Source organism: Gallinula chloropus (assembly GCF_964237585.1).
Source record: "Gallinula chloropus genome assembly, chromosome: 26".
Lineage (NCBI taxonomy): Eukaryota > Metazoa > Chordata > Aves > Gruiformes > Rallidae > Gallinula > Gallinula chloropus.
In genome coordinates, this window is record NC_140111.1 from 3,030,795 (window position 1) to 3,052,005 (window position 21,211).

The following is a 21,211-nucleotide window of genomic DNA, read 5'->3' on the forward strand; positions in this document are numbered from 1 at the left end:
GGGTCCTCATCTGCAGGGAGAGACCCTCAGGGATTGTGTCCCCTTCAGTGCCAAATCCCCAGCCAGCTAAGAGAAACTTCTGGGTTTGAATGCAAATCACTTTGGGAGGGGACCCTGCAGAGCTGCCCCCCCAACCATGTACCCCGACCAGCTGCTGAAGCTCCTTGGCATCCAGACCCAGCACAGATCGTGCTCTTCTCAAGCCCCAGCAGCAAGTGCCACTGATGCTCTGCCCTCTGCCCACCCTGCAGGTAGCCCACCCGTGAGCGGGTGGTGGGGAAGCTGCGGCACGGCTGGCAGCAAGGGACCCCTGCGCTCACATGGGGTGGGGTCCTGAGGTCGGGTTGGTTGGGCTCAGGGCTGTGGGTAGCCACACGTGAGATTCTGGGGAAGACGGGCAGTTGGGCTGTAAGGAAACCCCGTGTGAGGGCCCCTAAATGCCAGCAGGCTCCAGCGTGGGGATGCACAAAGCTCTGCACACAGAGCCCAGCGAAGGCTCCTGCGCACAGGCTGGTTTGTGCTCCCTCGGCCTCTCCGCAGCAGCATCTCTGCACACAGACAGCACAGCGAGCAGAGGCTGAACCTCAGCCCCTGGCAGCGGGCGGTCCAGCAGCCCCGGGGAAGGGATCCACCGGGTGCTGTACGGAGGAGGAAACGCAGCCTGGCTCTTCCCTCTCTGCCCGATCTGCTGAGTGTCCTTCCCAGCGCAGAGCTGCCCTTTACACACATACCACCGATGGCCCCATTTCCAGGAAGGAGACTCCTGCAACCCCAGGGTACAGACCATGAAACGGCTTTTTGTCTTGGAGCTGGCGTCTTTGTTATCAAGGTGAAGTCATCGGGAACGTGAACAATTGCTTTCCACACTTGCTTTTCCTTTCCACAATCAGCCTTGTTTGCTCAAGCTGCAATGCCCCAAGCCCCAACTGATAGGGGTTGGCAATTTAGGTGAATTGCACCCATATTTGTTCAACGGAAAAACCTGTAAACCCTCCTGCAACGGGGGCAGGGAGGGGATGCTGGGCTCAGTGGCGACGTTAATTGCAGCTAATGGCAGGGTGAGGAGGAACCCAAGGACAGACCAGGAAGGGGAAAGGTAGAGCCAAAGTGTATAGAGGGCCTCCGGATGGGAGCAGCAGCGTCAGGCTGCAGAAGAATGGGCTGATTATTGTGGCTTTACCAGGATCCAGCAGGCGAGGATTGTGGGTTCACCGGGATCCAGCAGGCAAGGACAGCGAGGTAGGTGAGAGTCACTTGGAGCTGGAGGGCTGCCAGGGGGCTGCGAGTGGGATGGGCTATGCACTGCGAGGCACATGCACGTTTCCACCGTGGCTAGACCCTGCAGAAACCTGCAGCAGCCTCCCAAGGGCTGAGGATGAAGCGCTCCCTCAGCAGCCGTTCCCAGATCTCCCAGGCAGAAGGGTCAGGATGAGCTCTTGGGGTCTGTTTCCCACCCTGAGCCACATGCCAGCCACGCACTGAGCTCTCCAGTGCTACCTGCAAAGCAGCACCTTCCCTCCTATCCGCTGCAGCCTGGGCACACCGTGCTGCAGCCGGGCTCCACAAGGTGCTTGCTCTGCCTGTGTGCAGCCCAGGGAAGCAGCCGGACTGCTGGGGTGGGCTGCTGCTGCGTGGCTCAGATTCCAGGGGACCCAGAGACAATGAACCCATGGTTTGTCCAACGGGAAGCATTGCGAAGGGCTGACTCACAGCTGCTGACACTTGTCACGCTGATACACTTTGGTATTTATGGAAGGCTGCTCACATCCGCAGTGCAGGGTGCAGCGGGGCCAAGTGCTCTGCATGATTTCTCCACCCCTCAGTGCTGGTCTGCACTGCCCTTGACGAGGCCACGGGGCTCCTGGGCTGGGCAGGCCCCTGTCCTGCTCTGCCCGTGGTCCCCTCCAGACTCCTGGCTCTCCATCTCTAAGGGAGAGAGGCAGCTCTTTGTCCTGGGCAAAGCCCTTGATACAGTCCCATCCACTCCTGCCACGCTTGTTTCAGGCTTTGCCCTGGGCTTGGGGATGCAAAGGGCTCCCTGGTCACAGCAGTAACCATCCCATACCACAGGCAGCTCGCTGCAAAGCACCAGAGTCCCTGAAACCCCCTCAGTGGGGCAAGCAAACACCCCTCAGACACCACCCCACCACAAATCTCTTGGTTTTGACGTGGGGGAGCCCGTGGTTCCTCCTCTTTCAAGCATTCGCCTCTGCTATTGTCCCAACCTGCAGGAAAAGGAAGAAGAGGTCCCTGGGGTTCCTTCCTGCACAGAGATGGGGCTGTGTGTGCGCCTGGCTCCTCTCCACACCGGAGCTGCGCTGCGAGCAGGCACCAGAACTGCCACAGCACCTTCCAGCAGTGCTAAATCCACCACAAGCTGCTAATGGACTCTAATGGAGCCGGGTCAGTTCTCCTGGGAAGCAGACAAGCTGCCCTGGAGAGAGAAAAAGCGCCGAGCGGATCACTAGCGCTTCCACGGTTGGTTGGTCTGTCACTCTCTGACATCCCCGGGGGTCACAGCTTCAACAAATTACAACAGAGGAAGATTTGCAGCTCCTGGTGTGACCACCAAGGCAGGCGGGGTGGGAGGTCCAGGTGTCAGTGCCACCATGTCAGAGGAATTGGGGTATGTCATGTTCTGCCTCACCAGCATCCCTGTTCGACCAGGTAACACTAGCATCTTCCTTGGCAAAGGAGCTCCCTGGTGGCTCCTGGCTGGAGATGGACCCTGGCAGCAGGGACAGGCCTGACCCAGGCAACCCTTCCCTTAATGTTTATCCCACCATTAAGGATTTTCAGTGATTTCCTTGTGATAAAGTTAAAAGTGTGTCATGGGAAACCAGAGTAAGCCAGAGATGCTCAGCATTTACAAGAACAAGTCAGTTTGCCTCTGGTTGGTTCATGAATGAGCACTTGTCTGCCCAAGGTGTCCCTCTGCCTCCTGCCCCACCACGCAGAAACCCTGGTGCTACAGCTCATCAGCCACACCACGAGCAAGCGACCAGCTCCTCAACTTCAGCCAAGGAACAAATGGCTCCAAACTGCAGTGCAGGTCATGGTCTATTTATTGATTCATTCTCATACCAGAAGAGCCACATTACAACTTCCTTCCCTCTTCAAGTGCCACTGTTCTGTGCCAGCAAAACAGGCAGGAATATGAGCTCCAGACACTGGAAACATGTGCCCAGCTGCAGACTCTGCTCACACCTCGAGCATCACCGCACGCTTCCTTCTCTCCCCCAGTAAGACACGCTCAGAGTTCTGCTCTCAGACCCTCAAAAGGCACCAGAGGAACACACAGCCCAGCTCTCCCACCTCAGCTTTCCCACTGCATCATTCGTGGTTTGCAGAACTGGAAATCCTGCCTCAGTGGCCACCAGCAGCACAGAGGGAGCCAGGATTTACACAGCGCAAGTCTGTGTTTAAGAGAGAGGACACCGACTGCTGCCAAGAATGTGTTGTTTCTGGATTTCTTGGGCATTATCTGACTCCCCGCAGCAGCAGCAGCGCGAGGGGAGGGTGTAACAACGTCTGAGGGAGATACGAGGCCGTTCGAGCATCAATCGGAGCTTCTACACCCTGCAGAGAAAACCCCGCAGGGCAGCGGCTGTTCCACTGACCAGGGTACCGCGGCTTGGAGCCTTTTTGTGGGAGAGCACAGGGAGGAGCCGATAAAAGGCAAAGGGGGGCTCGGTGATCCGGCTCGCCGCAGCTCCTGCCGGGTTCACTCTCCCAGCAGAGCCGGTCGGTGTATCCGTCCCCTCGGGCTCACGGCGGAGCGGGCCCGGCCCGGGCGGCGCCGCGGGATGCTGGTGCCCTCCAGCGGCAGCGGCCCAGGGCAGCCCCCGGAGCGCCGGTGTTCGAAGGATGCGGGGCTATCCCACTCCACCGTCTGTCCATCCTCTCTGCTCCTCAGCACATCCCAGCTCGGAGCGGGCTGAAGCCGCGCACCAGCCCCGCTCCAGCACGGAGATGAACCGAGGGCTGGAGCAGCTGCCCTACGGAAAGAGGCTGGGGGGCTCTGCCCGCCGCTGCACCCCGCAGGCGCCAGCCCAAGGCACCGGCACGCTTCGGAATGGGAACGGCCAGGCTCTGCCTCCTGCGGGACCCTGGGCCGGGCCCGGCCACTCTCCCATCCACCGGAGCTCCCTTCCTGCACCGCGCCCCGGGGGCTCCGGCAGCTCAGCGCTCCCCGAGGTCCCGCCACTGGCCCCTGCGGCCCGACGCACCAACAGCCCCCAGCGCCACGGGCCCGGCGGCGCCGCGCAGCCACGGCGGGGCCCCAGCCGAGGGCACGGCTGCCCGCGGCCCCACAAGGCGGCCGCAGGTGCGAGGGCAGCGCCGGCTGGGAGCGGCGCCCACACGGGCCGTGCCGGGCCCGGCGGCCTCAGCGGGAGCGGAGCCACGGCGGGGGCAGACGGGCTGGCGGCTCCGAGCGGCGAAGCCCACCGGACCCCAAGGCAGGACCACGGCGGGGAGAAGCACGCAGCGTGGGCTCCTGCCCTTTAACACACCCCGGGCCTCTCCCAGCCGCGGGGGGGTGGCGGGGGTCTCACGCCCCGCTGTGCTGCCGAACGGGCACCGCCACCTTCCCGCCTGTTCCCCCCCCCACCCCGGGGCGAGAGTGGTCAGGCCTGGTCACGTGGCCCTGCGGCGGCGCCTCCGCGGTTCCGCCAGTGGGCGGGGAGAGGGCGGAGGGGGGGGGGGGCCGGGGCCGGGCGCCTGCGCACGGGGCGGAGCGCGTGGGCGGCGCACGCGGTGCGCACGTGTGAGCCCACGCGGGCGTTCGCGCCTCCGCGCGCCACCGGGCCGCCCTCCCACCCACCCCCCCGCCTCCTGCCCCGGGCTGCTCGCGCTCGGTCAGTGCCGCCGCGCGCGAAGGGCGGGAGCTGCGCGCGACCGGGCCTCAGGCAGCGGCGAGCGGCACGCGCCGTGCTCTCTCCCCTGAGGCGGCGGGGCGGGGGGGGGGGGGGGGGGGGAGAATGAATCGCGATAACCGCTGTCGGGATCCGCCGATAGCACAGCCCGAACAGCCCCTCGTGGGGGGCGAGGAAGCAGCCAGGGTAACTCATCTCCCTGGGGCCGGCTGCGTGGGGAGGAGAGGTCTGGCCTGGACGGAGCCGGGACACACGGGAAGGGGGATGCCGGCAGCGCCGTGTGGCACCGCCCTCTGAGACAGCACAGGTCGGGTGTCGATGGGGTCCTGACCTGCCTGTCAGTGTTGTGAATAAAGCACTGCGACCCCTGCACTCCGCAGAGCTGGGTGCTCTCCTGCCTACCCACAGGGTGTTGGGGTTCATCGCTGAGAGGCGAGCGAGTGTTCCTCTTGTGCCCGCCCCCCCCCCCCCCCCCCGAAGCTGCCTTCTCTGGGGTTAAAATTATTCTAATTTTTTCATTATTTTTTCATTATTTTTGTTATTTTATATTTAATTTATGCCTGGAGGCTGTAGGATGCTCGAGTCTATGCAAACACAGTCATGCCTACGGAGTTTGCAATGCAGGCAGATAGAGGAGGAGGGAAATTAAGTGATATTTGCCCCATTTTATAGCTTGGGAACACAGGCAGCCGCTCAGCGTTTGGGATGCCATGGGAATGTGTGGTCGAATGGGGAAGGGAAGCAGCTCCTGAGTGTGGTGGGGGACTGAGGCATCAAGGCTGCTGTTCCTGCAGAGCCAGAGATAAAGAAGTGACTGGGACTCGCTGAGACGGGGAGGAATTGGTTCTCAAAGCCATGCCAAGCACTCAGCTCAGCTCAGGGATCCCCCAGGGTCCAGAGCATGGAGTGGGAAAGCTTTGGAAAGCACCAATGTGCTTGGAAAGCCGGAGCCAGGAGGGTGGTTGCTGGGAGCCACGATGCAACCTCACACTGCCTGTCAAACCCTGGACCATCGCATTTGAACATCTGTTTTGCAGGGAGAGCCAGGGGACGCATGTTGGGTGGCAGCACCACAGCAGCAGCAGCGAGCTCTTCGCCCAGAGAGGAAGCTCCAGGAGATGGGTCAGGTAAGAGATGGGCTGACCCTCTGCTCAAGTCCTTCAGCATGCTGTGCTTGCTGGCAGTGGAAGGGTTTGGAATCCCAGAAGGGTTCCCTCACTGGAATGGGCACACTGCGGGCGCGTTGGGGTCTCTCTGCAGCTGGAGGAACAGCAGATGTGGCTGCTCGATGGGCAGACCCAGATCACTCATTATTTGGGGGGCTGCTCAGGCATTTTCTAGAAAACAGCAGGAATTCCTGGCTTCCTGCACATGTCCTGGATTTGAACGGTCTTTGGGTAACGTTCAGCGAAACGTGTTTAGGGCCGAAAGGGAATGGATGCCTGGTGCTGTTTCTGTCATGTGCATTCTGGTTTGTGGGGGAGAGGCGGGTTGGTGGCACCTCGGAGAACAAAATATCGAAGTGTTTTTGTATGGGCTGTGGGGAAACTTTCCTTGATAACAGATTCGGTGTCACTGCATGTTTATTTCTTCTAAGGTTGGGGTGGGTGGAGTGTGGGCTGTGGGCTGTATCCCTTTCAGGTACAAAAGCCATCTGCTTAGGCGGCGCAATCTTTGTTGTTTTTGTTCATTTAACTTCTGCAGAAAGCCACAAAGAAGGGATTTCAAGCGAAGGCAGTGGCTGCTGGGGCCAGCTCTGTGTCAGAGCCCTGCCACGCACCTCCCTGGTTGTTTGGCCAGCGGAGCTCCCCAGGGTGAGTGGGACAGTGTATGGCTGGGCCTCTCGTGGGAACGAGTACTGAAAATGGGGCAGCTGGAGGAGCTCTGAGGGATGTGCTGAAAGCAACGTTGCCCCAACCTTGGCCTCCCTTAAAAAAGACAAAAACACCCCAAAAGTGTATGAAATTAAATCACGCCTGGGAGGAGTGTGGAAATGTTGGCTTCAAGGTGAGATCATCCAGGGGTTTGGCCACCCCCCTTGGAAGAAGTGGCTGAAATAAACATAAGCACATATCTCCATCCTGGGAAATGGGCTCATCCTGTGGGTTTTCCCACGTCCCTTTCCCCTGATGGAGGCAGGAATTGCTCCGTAACATAATGCCTGGAGTTTGTTGGTCCCGGTGGCCTTTGAGGGAAGCACAGGCTCTGGCGGCAGCCAGCGCAGGCACTGTCTGCTGTGGAAATTTCTGCTCTGAGTTCTGCCAGCTGCAGCTTCCCTACCGTGCAAAATTTACACCTTTACTCTGTGTCTTCTCACCTGCGGAGCAGTGGCTAAGCTTCTGAGTCATCGAGCGAGGCCTTGGCTGCCACCACAGGGTTGTTTCTCATCTGCAGGAGCTTGGAAACTTGGATTGTCCATTGTTTTGTAGTGAGCGAGGAGCAGCGTGGGGGCTCTAGGAATTTGGCTCGTTGAGGAGAAATTACTCGTTTTGGGAGAAATTGTGGTTTATGCTCAAGCAACCAGTTTGCATGCGGCCGCAGCCGCCGAGGTGCAGGTTCCGGTGCTGCACGTGACAGCAGAAATTGAGCTTTCCACGGGTTTGGGGTGGGAGGGGGGCTGATTAACAATCAGTATGAGGCCTTGTGGGGGAAAAGGAGTGCTTGTAAAGTTCACTTGAAAAAAAAAAACAACCTGCTTTCTTTGTCCACTTGACAAATCCCAGCCCCCTCGCTGGAGAAGGGGCTGCCCTCCCCTCCACTGTTGCTCCTGAGCCCTTAGGCAGCCGCAGCCCTGGTTCCCCCAGGGTTGCAAGTGGTCCGAGGTGGCTGGAAAAGGCTGTTTATGAGTTTCAGAGTTGTTGGAAGATTTGGGTATGAAGCCAGTGGAAAGTGACACCTGGAAGGTGACGTTTTTGTGGGATGATGTGAGAAACATGATGAAGTTGAGCATTGAACGTGCGTTATTGCAATCACATGGGCAAGGCACGGGCAGTCTGCTTCAGAGGGAGCAATAACACGATTCAAACCCTTTTTAAAATCCCTTCCAATACATTTAAATTCAACCAAACTCAAACATTTCTACTTTTTAGCCTGGTTGCCCACGGAGGAATCTTAATACAATACAACTAATACTGTTTGAACCCACACCTTCGTTTCTGGGGTCAGTTTTGCTGAGTTTTTCCCAGAGTCCCGGCTCAGTGGGCTCAGGTTGGACGTCTGCGGTGGAGCATTTCTCAGCCGTTCCCACTTGGTGTCAGTATCTCTCAAGGCGATGGCCGCGGTCGGTCGCCTTGGCTTGCGGATATACCTGGTGGTAAGCAGGGATCAGAGGTTTGGCTGGGAGCCTTCTCTCAAGGAGAACGTTTCCATCCCATGCGTGACTGAAGGCAAGAGCAGTGAAGGACATGGAGGAGATTGTGTCCCTGGTCTCTTCAGAAGTCTCAGCTTTCTTTCTCCATGAGGAGTCTCCACTGCTGGCTCCATCACTGTGTGATGACCGGGGTGAAACAGGACTGTGACCAGGGTCTTGTTCTGGATGTGCCATGCATGGGTCTGGATGTGGGTCATGCAGAGCCTGGCTGGGCTGCTGTGGTTTTCCAGAGGTTTCCTGGGGAGGCTGCCAGAGCATTGTGAGTGTCCCTCCTGTACCTGTCATGGGATAAAATCTGTATTTATTGTCTCCAGCTGGCGTCCCCTTGCAGGGAGTGTTCTCCTCTTGGTTACCTGTCGCTGAAACTTTGTGCAGGGAATGAATTTCCAAGCTGAGGATCACTATTGACAAGGAGATACCTCCTTCCTCCTTAGAGTGCCATACAGGATCTGTGAGGCTCAGATATTTGCTGGCACCAGGAGGTCTCGGGCACATCCAGGCTGCCCTCTGCTTCTACTTCTGCCCCTCTCCCACCATGTGTGCTCTGTGGCTGGAGGGAAGGTGTGGTGCTGCTGCTGTGCAGCATGCCTGAGACACAGCGTGGTGTCGACTGCACCAAGCAGCCTGGCCAGACCACGATCCCCAGAGAGGGCTAGACCTCCCCTGGGAGAAAGACTAAACCTCTCCAGGGGGATGCTACCACCGAGATGTCAGTCAGTGGGCTGCTGAGCTGGGAGCTGACTGCTCAGGGCGAGCCGTGCAGACTGCAGGGCAGTGTCCTGGGTGTGGGCAGGGACCAGAAGTCCCAAGTCTTTGGAGTGGAGCAGAGCTGGTGTCTGGTTAGAGCTTTGTCTCTGTGGCCCCTTGTGCAGGAGTGGTAGTGGCCATGCTGCTGGGGCAGGGGTGCAGTATGGCTCTGCAGGATGATGCTCCACCATCTCCTGGGGCACAGGATGTGCAGGCATGGTGGGTGCACCTCCGGCACCTGCAGCCCTTGTAATGCACCAAACAGGATGCCTAAATGAGGAGGCAGGTTCTGGCAACATTTCAGGTCTCACTTGTGATGGTGTGGAGACCTTTTCTGGTGTTTGTTATCTGCAGCACACTTCAAAACAGTCTCCATGTCTCTGGCTGCACGCCTCTTGGCTGTTTGTTCAGTTGTGCAGGCAGCGCTGGCACGTGAGGCTGGTTTGTGGATGGGTGTGGAGGCCTGCCAGAAACTGCTGGCAATAAAGACGTTTTGATGAGTCTTGTAAGGATCTGGTTCCTTGCCAGGTCTGCTGCAATCCCACCCAAAGCCCACTGGAAGCCACGTCTGTTGGGGTGCAGCTCCACAATGGTCAATCACTCTCACCCTGCATGTGGTGGCATTGTGAAGTGTAAGCAGAAGCGTTGTAGCTATGTGTGAACTTCTGGCGAGGCAGATGAGAAACTGTCTGTGAGGTGTTAACCTCTTCAAAGAAACTTTGTGCAACTCTGTTGAAGAGCAGGGCTGAGCTGCAGAGAGACATTTGCTGCTGGCTGCATTAGTCATCCAGAAAGAGACTTGTTTTTCCTTCTCCCCCTCCTCGCCCTGGCACAGGGGTAGAGATTCTTTCTCACTGCTTGGTGTGGCTGAAAGAAGAAGAAACATGTTATCTCCAAGGGAATCGGTCAGTTCTTTCATAAAAACAGTAGCTGCTCTTTGTGCAGCTCCATCAGTGAGACATTGCTCTGGTGGGCTTGACTTTTCCTGCAATAGCCCCCAGAGCATGAAACCGGTTCTGCTGGGAGACTATGCAAATGTCAATGCCTGTGTGTGTCTTCACTCCTCCTTCCACATCAATGTTAGCCTCTGAACAGGTGATTCCCTGACAGTAAGATGCAAAGTGGTGGGTATTCAATAGAAACCTGCAAGATTGCACTGTCTGTGCTAGTCACACCGATAAACCGGAGAGCATAGAAGCCTTTGTCACCATCCGCTGCAGGGTAGCTTTGGGTAGTGTGCTCCTGCTCTAGAGGGGAATATTTAATTTGCTTTTCTTGTGATTAAATGTGGTAAACCAGAACGCCTGAATTTCTAGACCACAAGAAGTCCCTCGGGATCAGGGTCTGCGGAAGTCAGCAGTGGTACCTTGGTGAGACAAAGGGGGGTTGGATCCAGCTTGGCACCTTTGTTCGCAGACAGCTGGTAGGAGATAGGTCGCCTTTGTTGGGGATGTGAGCTGGAAAAGTTCTCTGTCCTTGGAAGTGAAGGCTTGAAGGAGCCTTTGGAAAAGCACTTCGACTCCTGAGTTGCTTCTGCTTGCAAAGATTTGATGTTTTGCTGCCTGGCTTGTTAAGGGCACTTTAAGAACCCCTTTTCCCTTCTTCAGAGCATTCGGCCGCTTGCAGTTTGGTCATTGTTTGGTCATTTGTGCAGCTCCTGGGTTTTACATTCCTGTGTAGGCTTCAGGCACCTACAAAGAGGCAAAAACTTGTCACCCACTTGTCACTGCACAGGGCCTCTGCAGCAGCTCTGGGGCTTGTCGAGCCTCGACAGAGACCCGCGTGAAATCTGCCTGCTCTTGTTGCAGAGCCAATAAAGCTCTCAGCACCTGGGGAGAGTGTACTAAATGGCTTGTCTTTGCTGTGCTTTTCCAGAAGAACACTTAGCTGCACATGTATTGCCACTGGGATTTTACCTCCTCTCCCACGTTGCACAACATGAGGAATTCATACCAACTTTCCAGGTAACGCAGAGGTTTTTCATCAAAGGAGGAACTAGAATCAGTGTGAGAAGTTCTGATTTTGGTACAGGGCGATGTACGCAGGCGCTGAATCATGGAAGGCCAGTTGGACTACTGCACTGGAAAGTTTTGGGCTTTTCCTCTCCTGCAGGCTGATTCTGAACATAAGTACAGAAATTTCCTAATAAAACACATAATCGCTCAAGAATTAGGTTTTGTCCAACAGCGGTCATCAGCACAGAAATGAAAGGAAATGTCTGCTTGCTCTCTTATTTTAGACAATTGAGTTTAAAAGGAACAACACCCAGCAATACAAAGCAGCAGCAAGGGAAGTCAAGAGTTTCAGTTCCTGCAAACCAACGAATTGCATGTTGTCAGCAACAAGATCATGCCTAGATGGGCTCTGCCATGCGTGTGGTGGAGGTGAACCAGAAGTGTTGATGCGTGTTAGGACCTGAATAAGATATTTATAATGAGCTGTAGCAGTGGCAGATGCTTGTTTAACATCATAGAATCACAAGGCGGTTCAGGATGGAAGGGACCTTCAAGACCACCTAGCACAAGAAGGTTTGGCACCCTGCGTGGGTCATGCCTGTGTGGGTGATGCTCTCAGCCCTGCGAAGAGCTGGGATCCTATTGAAAGAGAAAAGGGAGATGTAACTTCCCATGCACTTTGCGGTGGGTGAGCCGGCTGCCCAGAGCTCCGTGTGCCTGCCTGGAAACTTGAAATTCTACAAAATCTGAACATGTGAGGTTGTCATTTTTGTTTGAGGGAGGGGGCAGGATGGCTCCCATAACAGAACTAGGCACTGCTTTGAGCTGTCAGATCAGGCTGAGCTTCCTTTCCCTTACAGTAGCAGCACTGGAAATGGGCAGATATGGGAGCTATCTTGGCCACTTGTCCTTTGGGTAGGATTGCTCATGCCAATCTAGAGGTTTGAGCAGGGGAGGGCCTGCTGGAGGCCAGGCATTGCCAGGTCACCTTTCCACACGCCCCCCCCCCGCCTCTAGTCAGCCTCCTTTTTTTTTCACCTCTCATCCTCTTTCTTACCTTTTTGTGCTCTGCATTCTGCTTTTAATAGATTGCCACAAGGAACAACCTGCCTGTTTTGGGAAGCATGTCTATGAAGAACTCAGCAAAACCCTGTTAAGATCCCATCCCTTTGTGTCTCTCTTGTTTTTATCTGAAACTAGAGAGTTACTCATTGCATACGCCACTGCTCTCTTTTCCAGTCACCTGAAGCATGCCCTCCCACGCTGGGGGCTCTAAGGAGGGGATGGTCTATTAGTGGATGGTGCTGCTGTTGTTAAATGCAGTATGATGCCATTTGTCTGGTTGTTCTTCCTCATATTCCAGCTGCATGTTTGTGTCCTGTCCCTTGTGCCAATGGTGTGCTCTGAGATGGTCCTGCTCTCTAATCTGTTGGAAGCCTCAGCTTCTTGGGTTACTCAGGCTCTTTCATCCACTCACTTTGAGGCCTCCAAGCTACTTGTGATGGTACAAACAAGGGGCAGCTGAGGCTGACTTACATCTTCCCTGATCAGTCTTACAGTGGCTCAGGTAGGAGTGGGGAGATTCCCCTGGTATGGAGGAACCTGCCACTGGCCCCTTTGGGGGGTTGGTTGATGCCCTGTGGGAGGTGGCCCCCAGGAAAAGGCAGCTCTGCTTAGAAGCTGAGGAGGACAATTGTTGGCCATGCAAGAAGTTCTCCCCTGAGATCTGACACCTCCACCCCCAGAACTGTTTAATGTAAAAGAAGATGTGGGGGAGGAAACTGTAGCCCACTCTTAGCTATTCTGATTGTACCCCCTCCCGCCCCCCGCCCTTCCTCTTAACCCTCCTGCATTATTTTAGGGTTTATTTGCCTGCCTTATCTCTGTCTCGTGCTGTCTTTGGGTGGCAAGGGCTTCCTGCCCGGGGAAGTTACCCAGGTGGCACTTCAGAAATCACAGTGTGCCCAGAGACACCACCCCTTCACCCCTGCATTCATCAGTTCATTCACCAGTGAGGGGTGGGAACCAGGGCCTGGGGCAGCACGAGGAGGGAGAGGATGAACCAGTGCTCTGAGACAGGTGGGAGCAACAGCATTTAGTGACGCCTCCAGTTTACCTCCCTCCCAGCCCAATTTACCTCCTGCCCAGCCCAGTTTCATTTGGCACTGAGAGCTTTTAAGCCATTACTTAATACACACGGACACAGACCAAGAACTATCAGGGAAGGAGGAAGCCTTAGCAGTGATATTTTTGTTTATTGCAGACCAGTAATGAGGGACAGGCTTTTTAATTGACTTTTAGTGGACTTTTTAAAGATTTAAAACTGAGACTGGTCCCAGTCCCCCAGTGTAATGTAAAAGGCAACTTCTTTCCCTGTCTTGCCAGTGAAAGACAATAAAATGGGTTAAATCTCTTCTGGAAATGTACCTTTTGTCTATAGTAGAAGCTGCGTGGTGTGGCTGGCATGTTTATGGCTGAAGTGCGACCTTGCATCACCACTCAGTAGGCTGAGCTTTACTGGTTTAAATCAGGGCTGGATTTTGGAGTCTCTGTTTCCAGGAACCTTCCTGGTTACAAGCTCAGCTCCCACTCACTCTGAGAAATCACAGGGACTTGCTAAAAGCGTGCAGCTTCCTGCAAAGCCTGACCAGCGTTTCGTGCTTTGCGTGCTCTTATTCAGAGCTGCTGCTTCAGTAGACAGCATCTCCTGCATAAATGAGCTCCTGGGACTTGGGGCAGTTGAAACTTCTGACCTAGTTGTGGTACACGAGACCTAATGTTTATTTAAGGATTGGGGTTACCTTTTTATTGCCAGGTGTTGTATTGTGGTGCTGCGGTATTGTGATGCTACTTATCACTGCTTGAACCTCTGGGCCGGATGCTGAAACTAGCCTAGTACTTTCTAGGGAGAAACCATGAGAAACAGCTCTTCTGGGGAAAGCAGAAATGGTCCTTAGCTTTGCCACTCCACTGTCAGGCTTCACATCGTCTGGTTTTCTTTGAGGTTTCTTTCTCTTTGATTCCATGGTTACAATTGTAAGATGTCTTTTGTTAAGGAGTTTATCATCTGTGTGCCTTGAGGTGTAAATTAACAGGGGAGGTCAGGAAGAAATGCTCTATGTGCCCGAATCATGCCATGTCAGCCTGTTTGAGCTGCAGAGCTGTGTCAGACAGAGTTCATCTCAACTGGTCAGAGATCTCATCTCAGCTGGTCAGAGAGCTCATCTCAGCTGATCAGAGAGCTCAGCTCAACTGGTCAGACAGAGATCTCATCTCAGCTGGTCAGAGAGCTCATCTTGACTAGCGTGGCAATTACTGCAACGTGTCAGTGGTCCAGCCACCAGTGCCATGATTGCTGCCTCTCCCTGTGAACAGATGACACAGTAATAGGGTGTTTGGGTACCAACATTTTACATTTAGAAATGCCCAATGAAAAGTTACAATCTAAAGGCTGTTCCCATACACCTGATGGCTGCTTGTGAATGTTGCAGTAGTGGAGCAGTGTTAAGGCAGTTAGCTTAATAGTTAAAGGCTGATACTTAATCGGTTGATGACTTGTTCCTGTATAATTTATCAACAGATGAAGTAAACCAACTTTTTTCTAATTAGTTTGTTTTACACGCTTTTGTTTCTGCAGGGCAGTGCTGATAAGAAGCTAGGTTGATAACGAACAGCTCTTGACAGGACCAGAAGGGTAGGATATGAACTGCCAGACAAGTACACCCTGTGGAAGAAAGGCAATGGAAAAACAAAGGTATTTTAAAAAATTGTTATAATTTATTTTTATCAAATAGTAAAATACAGTCAGTTTTCAGGCTTCACTGGGGAATCTCATTAGCATCTTAAGCCAACATGAGCATGATTTATTTAAATGAGGAGTTTGTTCTGTATGTCAAACTAGACAAAAGCCCTGCACTTTGGAGTGACCCTTGGGGAGGCACCAGGTGCAGTTGTCTTGGGTGACGCTGTTAGCATCTCCTTTGTGTAGAAGCAGCTGCGTGTTTTCCTACATAGAACATGTCTGGTTGATACAGACCCCAGGTCTTCTCAGTCTGTTGAAGGGGAACAGGTACCTCAAACAGGAACCAGTACAGTGCCATGTTTTGGTGAAGCGATTTTCCTTGCTAGAATAAGTTGAGTGAATGTATTTTGCATAAAACGTTGTAGTTCAAGGAGTGTGTTTTCAGGGTACATTCAGGTGTGGTTTTAACCTTGTATGTAAAGCAGCTTTGCGGATACGGATACGCACTAAGAATGTGGTGTTACTGGTGGAGAAAGCGGCCGAGACACTGGGTTATCTGGGTTCCTTTCTCTGGAAACGTTTTGCTAGTGGTGTGTCTTGCCTGAGTAAGGGCTGTAGGAACAAACCAAGAATAAATGACTATTGGGTGTCAGTTGTAACCCCCCCCATTCCATACGATGAAGCAGCACCACTCCTCTACACACTGCATGGGCGTTACAAAGGAAAATATGTCAAACGGTTGGATGGGATCGGACTTGAGTGTAAACAGCTAACATGGAGTGGGATTTTTCTTCCTGAATCCCAGCTCTTGGCAAAAGTCCCATACCCCGAAGCCAAATGGTTTATGAAGAAGAATTTAATTATAAAGGCAGCCATCTATATAACTGGCAACATTGTTTCAAAACCAGCTAATTGAATTCTCTCCTTGAGAGACATGAGAGTTAAACTCAACCTTTCAAGTGATGGGTGTTTTGACCTACGATCCAGAGAGTTTCCTGTATCACTCCTAATGGATCCACACGTGGTATTGAAATGAAATGTCTTTTCAGTAAGTGTGTTTTGCTTCTCATGGCTCTGTACGTCCACGGAACAGAAGACCGTTCACCTGCCGGTCCGGAGGGTGAGGTACCTGCGCCGAGCCTGGTCCCTGGCCAAGACCTTTCGCCACTGCCGCCTGGCTCTGGGCAGAGCTGTGCTGTGGGCGCTGGAGCATGCAAATCAACAGTTGCAGCAGGTTCTCCCCAGCTGATGTTGGGATGTCCCACCACAGCACTTCCTAAGGTGTTCATCTGTTGGCAGGAATCTTCACTCTTGGAGTAAATGCATCAACTGGCATTACATTCTTTCAAGGTCTTATTTTACATGACAATAAACTGTTGTTCAGCTGCTGGGTTCCTTTCAGGTACCTGACCCTGGCAGTAATTTTCTATGCATGATGGTTCTGTGCATTTAAACCAAACCACAGTGAACATCACCTTTATTAGCAGTGACAGTATGACTGCAAAACACATTTTTAATAGCTTATAAGTGAAACATCTATCTGACTGACAAACCAGCTGCTAAACAACTTCTAGAAAGGCACAATTGGGAAGGGAGAAGAAAACCCACATTCATGTTTATCTCTTGAGGTCAGCAAGCAATAGCACAGAAGGCCCCCACACGTATGTGAAAGTCAGCAGACCGTGTTCACAGCAGCCTCTAAAGCGAGGTTTGAGCTAGCTTCGGATGCTGACGGACTGACGTGGTTCACCATGGGTGCAGTTAGATCTTGCATTTGAGTGTGTTGCTGTAAGAAATGCATACAGGCTTGCCCTGAGTTTGAATCTTTGAAATTCTGAGGATTCTGGCACCCATCCACTAAAACACTCTAGCAAGCAGACCCTCGGTGCATCAGGAGGAAGGATGATACTTGGACAGACTGGGTGATAAAAATGTATTTTAAGGAGGAGTAGCTGGTTCTTAGCTGAGGTTTGGAAAGACATCAGCTATTTGGAGCTTGTGATTAACTTGTCCTTGTGCAAAAAGCCTGAGTCTGAGTTGTGCTAGCTACCCCTGCCTCAGCCCTGAGCAGGAAGATGCCCTTTCAGAAGCTAAAGGAGACCTTATTTCCAGAGTGGAGCAGCATTTCTAAAGAATTCAAGTCGATGGGATGCACTAACTCTGCTCCTTTGCATGCATTAGATAGGTGAGACACCAGGTACCGTCACTATAGGCAGCATGAGGTGTAATTTCTGCTTTCCTGACAGAGATTAAGAGTTGCTGCAATAGTACACGAAGCTACTGAAATGATGTATAGTATAGGTATGGATTTGACATTAGCTATGGAAGCTTCTCATGGGGGAAGGTAGCACAGGGAGGCGTGTGCTAGGATACTTCACAGCTTATATTGCATTAAGCTTGGAGCCTGAGGCTGCTGGTGCTGTTTTGTCTTGGAGACCAAGTCAGTGTGGCAGGGATCATTTTTGTGGACATGGAAGAGCAATAGAGTCTTGTTCAAAGCAGGGAAGATGCTCCTGGACGTTCAGCTCTAAAACATGCAATTCTGTTACACAGGCATCTGTTTCTCTGGGTGCTCATTGCTTTGAAGGCAACTCTGCTATTTTGAGCATTTCTTATTTTGATAGGAAAGACTAAAATAAAGGTGAAATGCCTCGATAAATCTGGACTCACCGGCCTCCCTCTCCCTTGCCTCGCTCTTAGTCACAGCTTTATTGAAGTTTCTCTGTCCATGGGACTATTGGCTAGTGGGTTCTTGTTGCCTGAAATCTGTGAGGCTCCTGAGTTTTCCGCTTGCAGCTGCCTTTCCTACAGTAGTGGTGGGTCTCACTCTACCAGTAATTCAGAATAGAGGAAGTGTACAAAACTACTCCAGCTTGATCAGAGTCTTCCTGGAGCTTGGCTCATGGGGAGAAGGTGGTGGTTGTCTCTGTCTCCATGGCAAAGGAAAGCCGCCTGCTATCGCGACAGGAGGACAGCTGCCAGAGGCGCTCCTGGCTCAGGCAACCCAGCTCCTTCAGAAGCTTGAAGAGGTCATTGCGGAATTTGACGCCAATGAAGGCGTAGAGGAAAGGGTTGAGGCAGCATCGTAAGCAGGCCAGGGTGTAGGTGACATCATCTGCCATGTCAAGCTTCTTGCTCTCCTCACATGAGCTGGTGTGGTTGAAAGCCGAGATGGTCTTGGCCAACATGACGCCATTGTAGGGCATCTGGAAGATGATGAAGACAATTACCACGGCGATGATGACCTTGATGGCTTTATTCTTCTCAAAGTTGCGGGCTTGGAGTAATGTCTTGATGATGATGAGGTAGCAGACAGACATGACCAGCAGGGGAACTAAGAAGCCGAACACCATTTGGGACACTTTGATGCCGGTGTTGACGGTCTGCAAGTCGTTAGCGATGATGGAACAACGGGGATGGTTGTCGTAGTTATTTATGCCACTGTGAACCAGTTCAGGGGTCGACAGGACGAAGGCCAGGATCCAAATGAGGATGCATGTGATCTTGCTGATGAATGTCATCCGGGGACGGAAGCGGTGGGCCGAGGCTGCTTGAACAATGGCGAAGTACCTGTCAATGCTGATGGACAGGAGGAGCAGCATCCCACTGAAGAAACTCACTTTGCAGATGCAATAGATGGCTTTGCAGGTGGCCTCCCCAAAAAGCCAGTACATGGCTGCGCTTGTGGCCCAAAAGGGGAGGGTCAGCAGGAAGAGGATGTCTGCCACAGCCAGGTTCAAAAGGTAGATGTCTGTCATGGTCTTCAGCCTCTTGTAGTAGATGTAGGTGAGCATCACTAGCCCGTTGCCCAGCAGCCCCGTGAAGCAGATGATGGAGTACATGGCTGGGAGGAAGGCAGCACGAAAGTTACGGACTTCTTCCTTCTCACACAGAATCTCAAACATGGTATAGTCGATGGTGGTGTTGGTGTCATAGTCATCAGTGACATTGTTCCCGGCACAGAACTAGGAGAGGGAAGAAGAGGAGTGTCTCGGGGGAGGTACCATACCCCTCCATGGCTGTGTTGTGAGGGGAGCCTGAGGCTGGCCTGTGAAGCAGGCTGTGCCAGTCCTGGGGACTTCCCATGCATTGGCTCATGCCACCACCATGGACAGACTTGGCAAGGCCTCATTTCCCTATGGTGTGAGGGGCTTGGGGGGTTTTGGGGGCTCAGAGTGGGAATTCTACAAGAAATGTTTAGTGCTCAGCCAAAGTAACACCTGCAAACCCAAACATGCAGCTGCATTCCAGAATGTTCCAGGGCCCGCGTACAGCTGTAAGTACATAGTCAGCTGCCGGATGAAATGGGAAAAATAATACATCCCCTCAGCGCCCTCCATCCCTCAGCAGGAACATTTCCTCTTGACTGACTCTGCTCGTGGGGCATTTTCTAACTTCATTCCCTCCCTCCCTCCTGTGTGAGAGAGCTCCTGCTGCTCCCATCCCCTTCTTGTGACAGTGCTGGCAGTGGGCTGCAGCTGTCGTGTCTGCAACCGGCAGTGAACTGGCCTGGTGGGTGCCCGTGTCCTCCCCCAGCAAGGGATGAGCCTGCTGAGCGGCTGGAGGCATAATGAGCTGGTTGGGAAGGCAAAGCTAGAGCCTCCCTGGGCTGGTTTCTCTGCTGAATTAACAGAGGTGTCAATGAGATGGGAAGAAACACAGTGAGTGAAGCAGGAAACTCACTGTGCTGGTGCAGACACCTTGCCAGTATCTCATTCAGAGTCCCTGCCCCTGATTTACGTTCTGATTATGCTTGTTTCATCTTCCTACACTGCCATCATCTACAGGGCAGAGTGAGCTTGTGGTGTCTGTGCCCTGCTTTCTTGTGACTTATTAGTCTCCAGAACCTTCTCTCCATTGCACAGAGATGAAAGGTTTCCCTTGGGTACCTCTGCTGGTTATCACCAAGGATCTTAGTGTGCGCTCCATCTCAGGCAGGCTTGAATGTCACCGCATCCTGCCCGGTTCCTGGAGACATGCCACCAGAAGTGAAAGGGAAGAGATCAGGCCACACAACTCCCCCTGCTCCATGGCACATCTTGGAGAGCTGGAGCTGGGGCCATGGCGGGGCTCAGGTTGTTCTGCAGTTGTGGGGAGTGGTTCAGGAGCAGGACATGACACAGCTTGGTGCTGTGGGCTCTCCTTCCCGCTGTGGGTTTACTCTGAGCGGGAACAGGTGGAGGAAGATGCTGAACTCTTCCTCCTTGGGCATGTCAGCAGTTCAACCCTGACCTCATTTAGAGCCCAGGACTTGGAGCAGGTATTAGTGAAGAGTGAGAGCTGTCTCTTCACACGCTTTCAACGCAGGATGCTCTTGTTTTAACTGATAGTGCTCGTTGTGGTACTAGTGGGGGACTTTGTTCTGACAGCACGGTCTCTCTTAAAATAGCAGCCTTAGTTGTTTCTGTTCTCTTTGTTTGCTTTTCCTTTGGCTCCTAGCACTGCTGCCTCACCGCCCACCTCTGTAACGCGGGATCCTTGGTGCGAGCCATGTCCCCACACGTCTCTGCAGGGCGTGTGGGTGGTGGTTACTTTTCACCCGTCAGACTTTTTGAGGTCCCTCTTTACCCACAACACAAATGCAGCTGAATTTCAGTGGAGTTGGATGTAACATCTTACCTGAAAAATTAGAGGAAGGCTGAAAACAAGGGTGACCTTGAACTGCTTGCCTGTGGAAGAAGAAGACACTGTGTCAGTAGTTAAGGGGGGGGGGGGCAGGTTCCATGTGATGCTTGCTTTGAAAAAGCAGTGGGAGCACACTTGACCACGGTGTTCTTACCCCTGCAAAGCTTCCTGCAGCTGGGGGACCTAAAACCTGATGAAAACATCACCAGGATAGCTCATGATCACACACCAAGTTACTGGCAGAGCACAGGTTGCATCAGGAGTCTGGCACCTCCAGTTCCACCTGTACAGGCTGGTAGCTGAGGGCAGAGAGCTCGTGCACAGGGTGCCCATTTTATTTTCCCTGCAGACAGTCAGCAGCCTGTCTCTTGTGCCTTGCTGTGAGCTGGGAGGGTGCAGCACACTCAGCACAGGTAGTGCTGTATGGCTCTGAGAGCAATAAATCTGGCCAGCTGTTCCCTGGCATGCGGTGACAGGGCTGCAGAACAGGAAAGCTCTGCTCCCCGCAGGATGTACTGATCTGAGGTTGCCTGAAATTTATTGCTTGTCTCCAAATGTCAGAGTTGGCTTCTGCCGCCTTTGGATGTGGAGATACAGGACACTGACAGCTGGGAGGAAAAATTAAATTCAGAGCCAGATGTGATGATGGGTGAGAGCAATCTCAGATAAACAGTTCTTCCTGTGGTTTGAGTGGCACAGAAGGCAGTGAAAGCTTTTTCTATGCTCTATTTAAAGTGTGTACCAGCATCTACTCTGGACATTGTGATCAAGAGCTGCTTAAGGTGATCTGGCAGCTGAGAGAGCCCTCGTCTCTGCCCTGCATGAGCTGAAGATGTGTCCTTACTTGGGAGTTTTGAGCATTGCGCTGCTCACTGGCCAGTTCCCCATGCCACAG

The 21,211-nt window shown here is 53.3% G+C and overlaps 1 protein-coding gene across 1 annotated transcript; it reads right to left on the reverse strand.

Annotated features, from left to right (window-relative positions):
• Positions 1 to 17,591: 17,591 nt before the first annotated feature.
• On the reverse strand, positions 17,592 to 20,355 carry CCR7 (C-C motif chemokine receptor 7; the record flags this gene model as incomplete). Its single annotated transcript, XM_084275747.1, has 2 exons — positions 20,311 to 20,355; positions 17,592 to 18,656 (listed from the first exon to the last, which is right to left on the reverse strand). The coding sequence occupies exon 2, from the start codon at positions 18,594 to 18,596 to the stop codon at positions 17,592 to 17,594; it is 1,005 nt and encodes a 334-aa protein (XP_084131873.1). The 5' UTR covers positions 18,597 to 18,656; positions 20,311 to 20,355.
• Positions 20,356 to 21,211: the final 856 nt, after the last annotated feature.